This window comes from Electrophorus electricus, chromosome 10 (assembly GCF_041902795.1).
Source record: "Electrophorus electricus isolate QZ-2024a chromosome 10, ASM4190279v1, whole genome shotgun sequence".
NCBI lineage: Eukaryota > Metazoa > Chordata > Actinopteri > Gymnotiformes > Gymnotidae > Electrophorus > Electrophorus electricus.
In genome coordinates this window covers 23980096-23993543 of record NC_137506.1, presented here as the reverse complement: position 1 = coordinate 23993543, position 13448 = coordinate 23980096, and the positions used below count along the sequence as shown (strand labels likewise).

General features: G+C 41.1%; 1 protein-coding gene across 1 annotated transcript; it reads left to right on the top strand.

Moving 5' to 3' along the window:
- Positions 1-7665: 7665 nt before the first annotated feature.
- npy4r (neuropeptide Y receptor Y4) lies at positions 7666-8919 on the top strand. Its single transcript, XM_035532900.2, has one exon. It carries the CDS (start codon positions 7711-7713, stop codon positions 8917-8919), a length of 1209 nt encoding a protein of 402 aa, XP_035388793.2. The 5' UTR covers positions 7666-7710.
- The last annotated feature ends 4529 nt before the right edge of the window (positions 8920-13448 follow it).

Genomic DNA, 13448 nt, shown 5'->3' with positions numbered 1-13448 from the left:
GGTGAAACTCTGTCCTCTAACCAGATGATAATACACCCCTGATCATAGCCCTCTAACAGTAGATATGTAAAAATGAACATACCCACCTTTTATATACCCTCTCTATCACAGTTCTTACTACAGCCTCCTCTATAGTAATAGTGTGTTTGATTCTCACCCAGTTTGACCAGTTTTTTTTTTATTTCAAAGAAGTCAGATTTCTGTTCATGTGTCTTGATCATGCTTATCCATCCCCTCCTCTCCCTCACACATCTTATTCAGCCTTCTGTGGTAATGCTGCTTTCTACTTATTATAATGAAGGATTATTGATTACTGAATAGTCATCTGTCATTTCTTCTATAGAGCAAATCCATGAACACTAGGGAAACACACACAAACATTCACACATACATGTGCACACACATATGCACATGTACACAGACCATTTCCCTGAAACTTTAAATTGTGCATGCTGTAGGAATCCTGCAATGTCAATAAAGACTAAGAACACAGAACCTGGACCTTCATTATTATGTCATTATTATCCAACTGTACTGATGACGGAGACTGTAATAACACACCATAGGACAAAGAACATAACTCGACTGTAGAAATTCTCTCCCTTTTTAAAATGATTTCTCTGATTACTGCTCTCTCTCCCCCTCCACTTTAACAGGCCATGTTTGCAAGGAAATGACCAAAGAGTGCTGCAATAAAACTGGAATAAAATAATTTAGTTCTAAAATTTGAGTAAACTAAATATTTTATTTTTATTCAAAAACCAACAGAGGAATCATGTAACGGTGACAGTCTGTATCATCTTTAAGCCACAAATCATTAGCAATCATATAGCAGCATTTTTGGTGTTTACAGGGTTTACATTTTACATTCACAGCACTTAGCTACCTTTTGACATTTGAGTTACCATCAAACAATTAGAAATTTGAATGTTATTATTTTGAATTTCATACCATTTCAAATGGAATGTTCAACTGAAACTGGTTTTTAAGGTTTGTAAAGTAGCAATATAAAATCCAAAAGATAATTTATTGCAAGATATATGATTAAACATTAAAAATTCAAAATTAATTTTAGATTAAAATGTAAAACTTGTAGGTTGTGTTAGCTAAGGTTACAATACACAATTAACCAATAGGAATGAAGCCATTAATGTTAGCCCATTGTCTAAAATTTAGTTGCTAGTGATTTAAAATATTGATATTGGTCTTGTAAATCCATATCAGCCACCGCAAATGCTTTTCTAATTGGTACATTGTGTCATAAGAGAGTCTGTAACACCCAATTTATACCTTGTCATTACATTTGTTTTGAGTATCAGGATTATATCCACAGATTATTCACATTCAATACATGTGTAAACACATCCATGACATATTTAAACAGATTCGCTCAAACCACTTCACTTCACAAGCCACCTTAAACAGCATGGTGGCTTGGCTGTTAGCATGGTTACCTCTCAGTGCTAGGGTCTTGGGTTTGAGTCCCTATTTGGGTGAAGTTTCTATGTTCTCCCTGTGTCTGTAGGGATTTCTTCTGGGGTATATTATATGGTTTCCTCCCACAGTCCAAAAACATGGAGGTTAGCTTGATTTGATGTTTTAAAATTGTCCTGTAAGAATATGATGTGTAAGTATACAGATATGTATATAAAAAAAATTAATTACCCACTCACTGGGCAGTCTTTTTTCCTTCAAGATGGGGTCCTCTACCAGAGGCCAGGGATCTTGAGAGTCTTGCATAGTATCTTAGCTGTTCTCAGGACTGCAATCTTCTAGACCAAGATCTCAGATGTTGTTCCTGGGATCTGTTGGAGCCATTCTCCCAGTTTGGGGGTTACAGCCCCTAGTGCTCCGATTACCATGGGACCTATAGTTGCCTTAACCCTCCACATCTTTTCTAGCTCTTCCTCGAGCTTCTCATCTTCCTTTTTCCTGATGTTGCTATCACTTGGGATTGCCATATCTATCACTATGGCCCTCTTCTGCTGTTTGTCCACCACTACTCTATCTGGTTGGTTAGCCATTACCATCTTGTCTGTCTGTATATGGAAGTCCAACAGGATCTTAGCATGGACATTTTCCACCACCTTTGGGGGTAAATCCCACTTATACCTTGGAACTTCCAGTCTGTACAGATGTTTCTGTACACTATGCAAGCTACTTAGTTATGGCATTCCATGTATGCCCTGCCTGCTAGCATCTTGCATCCCACTGTTATGTGCTGGATTGTCTCAGTAGCATCTTTGCTCAGCCTGCATATGGGGTCCTGCCTGGTGTGGTAGATCCCAGCCTCTATTGATCATGTATTAAGAGCCTGTTCGTGTGCTACAACGATTAGTGCCTCCGTGGAATTGCATCGGGTGCAGGGGAAAGGGAGGATATTAAGACCAGGACAGAGCACCAACCATCACTGGACATACACTGGTTGGTGCTCTGTCCTGGTCTTAATTTCCTCCCCTTCTCCTGCACCTGATGCAGTCCCACAGAGGGCTGTGGTTTCTGATAGAGTACACTGTGCAAATTGGCTGCTTCTCATTAGTGTGTGTGTTTGAGTGTTAAAATTTATTCCTATCTATAAAGTGTCCTTGAGTATGAGAAAGGTGCTATATAAATGACCAAACAACCAAAACTCCACCCAGCATAATATGTAACAACACACATGATCCATGACTGTGAGGAGACTAATTATGGAGGACACACACAATCCCCAGACAAAATTAAAAGTTTATTAGCCATTGGGACTGACACAGAATAAACTACAAACAGCCTGCAGAAACAGATCAATATGTGAAGAAATATCGAAGAGCTTACTATTATGCTGGGGTCAAAGAGACCCTGAGAATCACATTTGGACAGTCCAAACCATATGCCCCCACTTCTCAAAATAATCAAAATGTTAAAATGTATATTATTCAAACATTGGTGAAAAAATAAAAAAAGAATCATATAAATTACACAAATCATGAATCCTTATGAAATCACAAATCATTATGAATCTCTTCTTTGTGTTGTGGAGGGTAACGGTAACACCTCTAACAGTGGAAATACATTCTGCATTTGAGTGCTTCAGACAAGTATCTGATGTCTGTTTGGAAACATAAGCATGTGGAAACGCAACAGCCAGGGTTTGTCATGCTCACACACACACTGCTTGGCATCAGGCGTGGGTAGGTACTAAGCTGTAGAAAGCATCTCAGGGCATCAGGTCTCTAAAGTCATTGGTCTGTTTCAAAATCTGCCTGTACATAATAGTTGGTAAGAAAAATACACACTGGTACATCTCAGTAGACTTAATAAAGGGAATCTTAAGATAAAAAGACACTAGTACATCTCAGTGGATTTAATACATACTTTATATAAAGAAAAAGAAACAGGTACATCTCAGGTGATTTAATACAGGATACTATATAAAGAAAATGAAAGGTACATTTCAGTGGATTTAACACAGGAGACTTTAGAAGAAGAAAGAGATGCTTGTATGTCTCAGTGGATTTAATACAGAAGACTTTATGTGAAGAGGAATGCATCTGTAGCAGATTATCTTTGTTCACTATTTTGTGTTGTCTCTGTTCTTTGTTCCCTAGGTTTTCTAGGTTGTCTCTGTTCTCTTTGTTCCCTAGGTTCTCTAGGTTGTCTCTGTTCTCTTTGTTCCCGAGGTTCTCTATGTTGTCTCTGTTCTCTTTGTTCCCTAGGTTCTCTAGGTTGTCTCTGTTCTCTTAGTGCCCTAGGTTCTCTAGGTTGTCTCTGTTCTCTTTGTTCCCGAGGTTCTCTAGGTTGTCTCTGTTCTCTTAGTGCCCTAGGTTCTCTAGGTTGTCTCTGTTCTCTTTGTTCCCTAGGTTCTCTAGGTTGACTTTGTTCTCTTTGTTCCCGAGGTTCTCTATGTTGTCCCTGTTCTCTTTGTTCCCTAGGTTCTCTAGGTTGTCTCTGTTCTCTTTGTTCCCGAGGTTCTCTATGTTGTCCCTGTTCTCTTTGTTCCCTAGGTTCTCTAGGTTGTCTCTGTTCTCTTTGTTCCCGAGGTTCTCTATGTTGTCCCTGTTCTCTTTGTTCCCTAGGTTCTCTAGGTTGTCTCTGTTCTCTTTGTTCCCGAGGTTCTCTATGTTGTCCCTGTTCTCTTTGTTCCCTAGGTTCTCTAGGTTGTCTCTGTTCTCTTAGTGCCCTAGGTTTTCTAGGTTGTCTTTGTTCCCGAGGTTCTCTATGTTGTCCCTGTTCTCTTTGTTCCCGAGGTTCTCTATGTTGTCCCTGTTCTCTTTGTTCCCGAGGTTCTCTATGTTGTCCCTGTTCTCTTTGTTCCCGAGGTTCTCTATGTTGTCCCTGTTCTCTTTGTTCCCTAGGTTCTCTAGGTTGTCTCTGTTCTCTTTGTTCCCGAGGTTCTCTATGTTGTCCCTGTTCTCTTTGTTCCCTAGGTTCTCTAGGTTGTCTCTGTTCTCTTTGTTCCCGAGGTTCTCTATGTTGTCCCTGTTCTCTTTGTTCCCTAGGTTCTCTAGGTTGTCTCTGTTCTCTTAGTGCCCTAGGTTTTCTAGGTTGTCTTTGTTCCCGAGGTTCTCTATGTTGTCCCTGTTCTCTTTGTTCCCGAGGTTCTCTATGTTGTCCCTGTTCTCTTTGTTCCCGAGGTTCTCTATGTTGTCCCTGTTCTCTTTGTTCCCGAGGTTCTCTAGGTTGTCCCTGTTCTGTTTGTTCCCGAGGTTCTCTATGTTGTCCCTGTTCTCTTTGTTCCCTAGGTTCTCTATGTTGTCCCTGTTCTCTTTGTTCCCGAGGTTCTCTAGGTTGTCCCTGTTCTCTTTGCTCTCTTTGTTCTCTTTGTTTTCTTTGTTCTCTCCCTTCTCTACATTCTCTTTATGCTTTCTGTTCTCTAGGTTCTCTCTGCTCAGTGTTAGTCATTCATGTCTTGAAGTCCTGCTCCTAAGGGAAACAAGCAATTCCTTGGAATTCCAAACAATTCAGATATACTCACTCACTCTCTCTCTCTCTCTCGCTCTCTCTCACTCTCTCTCTCACACTCTCTCTCTCTCTCTCTCTCTCTCTCTCTCTCACACACACACACACACACACACACACACAGATACACACAGATGATTCACACTACTATTATTGAGATAAATCGTTAAATTGAGTCTCATCAAGAATCACACACACACACACACACACACACACACACACACACACACACACACACATCCTCATACACAATACAGTGATATATTGTTATTTATTTCTACAGGCTGTATAAAGTGTGTATTATTATTTGACATAATTCATTAATTTTCAGAGCCCTCACTTCTCTGTCCTTCAAAATGCTCTAATGTTATCTATGCTATACATATTGTCCGGGGTTCTAGGATCAGAACCAGTCAGGTCCCCACATACACTCCTCCACACTGGCAATGATCAGCATCAAATCAATGTCACTCTGTCTTCAACGTTAAAACATTTTAAATTGATTTAGTATCATCCCCATTTAGACTGGAAAATACAAACCACTGGCACCATTTCACCAGTATGACAGGAAATCAGTGTTGAAGTAATTTCATTTCACGACCAGCACCCATCAGCATCCAATTATAGACGCTATCAGACTTGTTGATTTAGTAGTGAACGGAGACTGGAAAAGTAAGGGATAATGAGGAGGATTCAATTCAATATGACGTAATGCATTTTAATTCGTTTGTTGTGAACTGTAAAGTTAGATGAAAGGTCCCTTCTCTATGTTAGACTTCCACCTGTTCCAGCTCTACAGTTAGACCCAGCAGCTCAGCTGTGGTTCAACACTAAACCTGTTGCAGAGCCCAGATGAGTGCAGGGGTGAATCATTTACACAATATAGGAGTGCAGGAGTGAATCAATTACATACACAATAGAGGAGTGCAGGAGTGAATCGTTCATGCAAAAGAGGAGTGAAATTGTGAATCATTTAAGCAACAGAGGAGTGAAGGAATGAATCATTTATGCAGTAGATGAGTGCATTTGTGAATTATTAATGCAAAAGAGGAGTAAAGTAGTGAATTTTTAAGCAACAGAGTATTACAGAAATTAATCATTTATGCAATAAAGGACTGCAGGAGTGAATCATTTATGCAATCGAGGATTACAGGAGTGAATCATTTACACAATACAGGAGTGCAGGAGTAAATAATTCAATCATTGCTCAGTTCAATTCATGATGCTTAAGAGCATGATAACTAATAACCTTGCAGGTAACTGTAAAACAACTTTAATGCAGTTGTGACTTTCCAGCAGTTTTGGTCCAGTTAGTTTTAAACAGCAGTGAGTCACCTGTCTTTAAGAGCTCAGCCCAGGGCTGGGCCATCTGCATCTGTTAGACCACCTTTGGCCACCAGAGAGAGGTACAAGGTGACTCTGGGGTAATCTGCGACGATTAGCCATACCTGTCCTCCTGTCTACTTAAGAGCAGCTCACAAGCTCACTAGTCTTTGTTCATTGCTCTGGAAAAAAAGATCAGGCTGATATTTCTGGCAACGCCCTCAAGGGCTGTCATCTCTTGGGTTTCTTTTCTTTCACTTCAAGCTTCTCTATAGCTTTGAGTTGCATCATTCCCTCTACCCCATGCTAGAGTTCACCCACCCATCTCTTGTGAATTATTCTGGCTTCCTGTTAATAATGTGATGCCTTGTCAACACTGAGTGTGGTGTTTCAAACCTTATTATTTCATGCATGAAATGGTAAATAATCACCAAATAATTGCCCAGATCCAATTAGTATTGGCTCCCATTTGCTTTGCATTTCTTTCTGAGCAGATCACTCAGTTTACACTGGTCCCCTGTATATGGGGACTGGTGTTTGAATTCAGCTTGGGGAGAGTGTCCCCCTACACATTACTGAGCAAAATGTCATTTATAACAGTGATATAAACGGACTAAACTTTAAACAGAGAGTTGTGCTATTAATACACAATATAAACCATGCTGGATTACTACCTCAAACAAGTGTAGAGTTACCGTGGCCTGACTTTTATGTACAGTGCATAAGTTCCCTTTTAATGATTAGTCATTTTCTGAGCACAGAGCCACTGTTGCCAATGATTTTGGTGGAGGAATATTCTCAGCACAGGATTAACACTGACATGGTATTGGCATGATTGTAGAAATTGAGCTTCTACAAGTTTGTCAGTTGATTAGTGCTTGTCAGTGTCACTGGTAGGCTCAGAGTATTTACTAGCTAACACAAATAATGCATGACAATAGATATTTAAGAGGTTGCTTTGATTTAGGAGTATGTTTCCTGATGAAAATAGAATATTGTTAAAGACATGGTAGATGATTAAATTTTATGTACCGCTTCTGACAATACACACCATCACAAAGCATCTTTACAGAGCATCTGTAAAGCATCTGGGTCCAACTCCCTAAGGATCAAGCCAAAGGAGTCAGTGGTGAAGAAAACTAACTGTGATGACATCAGGAACACACTTTGAGATGAGCCCAGTGGGAAGCACAAACTAGTAAATTAGTATTGAGAATTAAAATTGGACACTTGCGCAGGCAACTCCTGAATGATCAATGTCTGGAAATGTCCTATGATATTGCAGAAACTCAGATTGGAGGTCTGTATTGGGCAGGTGAGTCTGTTAGCAGTGTGAGCTGACAACAGCATAAATGTGTCTGTTTCTGTCATACTCTTATAGTATGAATGTATCTATGCTTTTCAGGTTCTCATGATACTCTTCCTGCTGCTGCTGTAAAGCAACCAATCAGGATGGCTCTTTCTGGTCTGCCAGGGTGGGCTGGACTCCTAAACTCCTCCCTCATTCATGAGCACAATAACAGGAGCCTGTTCCTGCAGGATGGGCCCTGCTGGGGGTCGTTCGGGGTGACACTTGCACTGGTGCTCTGCTACATCCTGGTGTTCATGTTTGGATTTATAGGGAACATCCTCCTCATCTGCATCATAGCACGACAGAGGGACCAGCGCAATGTGACCAGCATATTCATCGCCAATCTGTCCATCTCTGATATCTTGATATGTGTCTTCTGCCTGCCCTTCACATTGGCCTCCACACTAATGGACCACTGGGTGTTTGGGGCAGTGCTGTGTCGGCTCACGCCCTTTGTGCAGTGCATGTCTGTCACAGCCTCCGTGTTATCCCTGGTGCTCATTGCTCTGGAGCGCCACCAGCTGGTCCTGCACCCATCAGGCTGGAAGCCAAGCCCTGCCCAGGCCCGCTGTGCTCTGCTGGGGATTTGGCTGCTTGCTGCCTTCACCTCTCTGCCCTTCCTGGTATTCCAACTTCTGACCAGTGAACCATACAGTGACCTGCCGCCCCCCCACAGCCAGCTGCAGGCCTGCCAGGAGGTGTGGCCGTCGGCAGGGCATAGACGCGCCTACAGCACCACCATGCTGCTGTTCCAGTACTGCGGGCCTCTGCTGCTAATGGTGCTATGCTACGTGCGTATCTTTCTGCGTCTGCGATGGCGTATGCTAGAGCGGAAGAACAGCCAGAGGCGCACAGACGAGCACAAACGCCTCACACACAGCAAGCACATCAGCGCCATGCTGCTCACCCTGGTTATGGCATTTGCAGTGTGCTGGATGCCTCTGAATGTATATAACATGGTAGCAGACTGGCATGAGGAGGGACTGCCTATCTGCCAGCATGACCTGCTGTTCTTGCTCTGTCACGTGCTGGCCATGAGCTCCACCTGTGTAAATCCTATCATCTATGGCTTCCTCAACTTCAACTTCCGCAGTGAGGTGTGCTCCATGTTCCAGCTCTGCTGCTGTCATGAAGTAGAGGGCAACTATGAGAACTTCCCTCTTTCCATCATAAACACTGACAGGTTGCACATATCTCTGAAGCTCAGTGGTAGGAACCACTCCATCTCCAACAGGGCTAAAGTAACACAATATCGCAACACAACAAACTATAGTTCAACATTGACAACAACCCAAACTAGTTTTACTTAGAATTTTTGCCTGCATATCCCACTTCTAGTATGCATACCCTAATGCACAGATCCACAACTCTGCACAACAGCACATATTTGCACACACACACTATGTATCTGTGCAATGATATTTGCACAAATACAAATATCATTACACAGAGGCACACCACACTCCCCAAATATAAACAACACTGCACAGATAAATACCCCATTGCACAGATACATACCCCAGTGCACAGATTAAGGTCACTTCAGTGATTCATATCTCATATACCACAGCATATCCCATATACCACGGCATATCCTACATATCCCACTGCTCCTGTATAGGTGTAATAATGAAAGTTCCTCTAGCATACAGAGCAAGGTACTGACAATAGCATTGGATTTGATTCTCAGGGTGCATGCACACTATCATACTGATATATACAAACCTCACTGCAGATAAATCCCCCAATGTACATGTATATAGACCTTACTGCACAAATATATCCCCCACTATGTGTACATGTAGACCTCACTGCACAGATACAGCCCCCACTGGGCATGTATTGAGCTCACTGCACAGCTACATTGCATATGTACTTCACATACAGACTACACTGCATAGTGTCTAACTCTCCAATACTACTATGTCCCTGTCTTGGTTAAAATATCTGATACAGATTCAAAAATGGAAGAAAAAAAAATACTTCAATTGGGTTATCTCTGAATTCTTTACTAAAGTAAAGAAGCATTCTAGCAGTACTTTGACAGCAGGCTTTTTAAAATGTCTACAGGAAATAACCCAATAGAAAAGCACCTTAGTGTTACCACTCACCTGGTATCATTCCCTACTACCTTACAAGATCAGTGTTATTTCTCCCACCTGTATTACCAGGTCAGTGGTAACACTCCTACCTTCCATTGTACAGTTCCTACAGAAACATTGATGGTTCCTGAAGTCGTTCTTGAAAATATCAAACTCAGCATGTAAAAGCAGTCTAACATAGCAGTCTGGTTAGCTTAATATAAAGTTTTCAGGAAAATGTTTTCTGTTTTGCTGTAACTGTCACCTTTTGATGTAACTGTATGTATCAGCATATAAACCCACTCCACTCAGAATCTGATAGCATCTGTATGTTCACCACAGAATGAACTCAGCACCTGCAGACACAGGAGATATGTTTTAAAATGTTACACTTCTGAGGAACATCACTGTACTGTAAATGTAAAAGATGCACTGAATGACATTTTGAGATATGTTTGTTGAATATTGTAATACATCATAAATATTACTTTAGCACAGAATATTCACTAATGCTTCAAAGCAATGTGTGTTGGTGTTCTGGTGGTCCATCCATGGTGTTATACACATACACATACATGAATAAATATTCTACTCTCTACCTGGTGGCCTAAACCTTCATAATCTCCAGCACAGCCCCTGTGCAGCTCCTGCCTGGGAGTCAAACAGGCGCTGACCTTCCATCAGGACCATGGACCCGTCTTGGTCCTGTTCAAGGGAACGTCGGTTCAGGATCCCTGAGCTATGTTGGGTTAAGCTTCTCCATTTGTGTTTCTTGGCTTCTGTGGACTTGATGTCACTGTTTCTTCTGTACACAGTGCTCAGGTATAAAGGGACCTTAAATCCAGAAGCTCATTACCAAGTTGTCCATGCATCTGGAGATGCAGTAAGCACATTGTTTGGGAGGACATGTTTCCTGCATTGAGACAGTGACTGAAAAGACTATGTCAGGTTATTTACTTAATGTTATCTCTCTGATAACAAGACCGTGAGGCATCTCGTCAGGTTTCTCTCCATGACTTAGTCTTGGGGTAGATGTGTAGATGCTTCAGGATAAATATATAGTTACACTGCAGTAATAGATAAGGGGGGCAGGGACAGGTCTGTCAACTCATAGACATGTTGTGATTGTTGTCTCCATGCTTGCGCATGCCTGAGGCATGCCTGTAGTCGAATTCCTCACCAGGGAGTCAGGGTTATGTAAGTAATATAATGTTTCAGCAGGCAGGTTATTCATACGACATCCCAAGCCTCTAAGGTTGTTCTAAATGTGATTTTGGCTGGTGAAGATCCTTTTCTCACTGAGTGGTTAAGTTAATCCTGCAGGAGCTACATGGTTGAGAGAGCTATGTACCTTTATTTCCTTGATCTTCTTTTTTTGTCTTAATAGTTCAAATATATCTGACAATAATACCATTGTGTAGTAAAGCTCTGTCCAATCACTTGCTGCTTTAATATTTTTGCCCTGTAGTATAAATATAGGTTATATTGGATTTTTCATTCTCTTTCTCTCTCTCTTACACATACACACACACACACACAGGTGTGCACACATACTCTAACTCTTTAGTTACTCCATACCAAAATACAGAGAATCTTAGAAAATTCACCTCAAAATTCTCATTCTCTCTTTTTCGTTCCTTTAGTTATGTCTCTCTTCATGAATTTTGTTTTCTTTCACTCTCTCCTCTTTCCTCCTGTTGCTTCCTCCCCGTTCCTTCCTTTTGCCTCTCCCTCCTGCTACCCCTCTATCTCGCTCTCTGTCTTTATGTCTCCAGGTTTATTCCCACATCATTTGGAAAAACTCACATTGTAAACTACAAATCCTCCCTAATGAGGGCTCATACAGTGTGTGTGTGTGTGTGTGTGTGTGTGTGTGTGTGTGTGTGTGTGTGTGTGTGTGTGTAAATGTGTCCCAGGAGTATCTGTGTATGAGATACTGTTTTGCAGTTCTAAACATAAAAGTCTGTAGTGGAGTGCAGTGGCATGCCTCTGATATGTGCACCAAAATATTGAGACGGAGAGTGATTGCTTTTATAACAAACACTGGCTGTGTCCAGAACCCCCAGTGAGATCAGTAACGACTGTTTGAATGAGCACTCACACCAGAGTGGTGCACCCTGTCAAGCTTAACATGGACAGAATAGAGCTTGATTTCTAGTTGACAAAAGAAAAGTGTAAAGTATTATGTGAGCTTAGAGAAAGAACTTCCAACATTCTGAATTGGCAACATTCTTATTACTAGTTGAGCACCTTAACCACTGAGCTACCACTGACCCCACACAAATTAACTTTAGGGGTGGAGCATTCACTATCTGTCTCATACATATATGATTCCAACTCATGAATGCTTGGACAGACTCCAAGTGGATCTGGGATGGGAACAACGATTGGTGCACCCAAGGAGTGCTATAACAAGAAACTGTCCCATATGTCAAAATAGTTCAATTATCATAACATTTGGTACACAGCTTCTATATGCAAGTCAGGCACAGTGCCTATAAGTGTGATATGATATCAACAAAATGACAGACACCATAAGCCAATCAGCTGTCAGTGCACATTGGACATGCTCAGCATTGGTCGATCAACATGAAGCTCAAATGGTATATGCGGGTACACACTCTCTAAGACATAGACTGTATATATGCATGGATGATACGTGCCCTTTAAAATTTCTGAAGCCACCGAGATGGAAGCTACTATCATTTGTGCACTTGCAGAGTATATCAAAATGGGACCCAGGGCATGTGCAGTAAAGACTATAGGTGGGACAGTATCTCCACCCAACCCTGCCTATATTTATTAGTACAAACCCCCTCTCTCTTACTGCCAGGAGCAAACAGAGCAAAACAAATAAATACGGCTTTATATATTAGCTATTGATCCATGACAAGCCATAATCAGTAAATGGGTGCCTTCATTTCCATCGGATAGGTTCTGGAATGAAACTCTCAATTTCTTCATCACTAAAATATCTTAACAACTTAGCTAGCAAAATATCAGAAATCTAATTTTAGCAAGCTAGCTAAATAACCTTACATGAAATATCGGCATGTACTACTTGCAGTCATATTATCATATAATCACTGCAGGCTAATAGAGCAATAAAGTACAGTTCTTAGGTTTTTAGACCAACATCAACAACTCAGAAAACTACTAGCTTGTCACATTAGATGCAGAATGCCCGTGTTTAAATGTTAAAAGCTTTAATGACCTTGAGGGCAGGAACATCCCAGTAGCTGCAGAAGCAACATACCAGTGTCAATAGCAGCATGCTAAGCATGTCTCCAAGAGCATAACAGTCAAGATGATAATCTGGACATGAATGAGTAAATACAATATAGCTCTGAGTTGATTAATGTAGTCACATTTAACTTTTCACCTACACTATCACCCACTTAGTCAAGTCAAAACTAAACTTTACATTTGTCCACAACATCAATTTGAAGCCCTTAGCTAAGTCTATTTGGTTTGAGTCAATATGATTCAGCGTATCAGTGGAATTTAATGTCAGACTATAACATTAGGCTTGAACTTTTTGCAACATAGTGCAACACACAACAGAACAGCACAGTACACTGGGCTAAGTGGAGGTAAACTAGCACAATATAAGGTTTTGACAGAACACAGTAAATACAATAAATACAATGCAATTTAAGTACAAGAACAATGATACAATCACATAACACAGGCCATCAAATGTACATTATGTTATCTGAGGAAGAGTGGATCTGTGGGGAATAACATTTCTTTAAAAT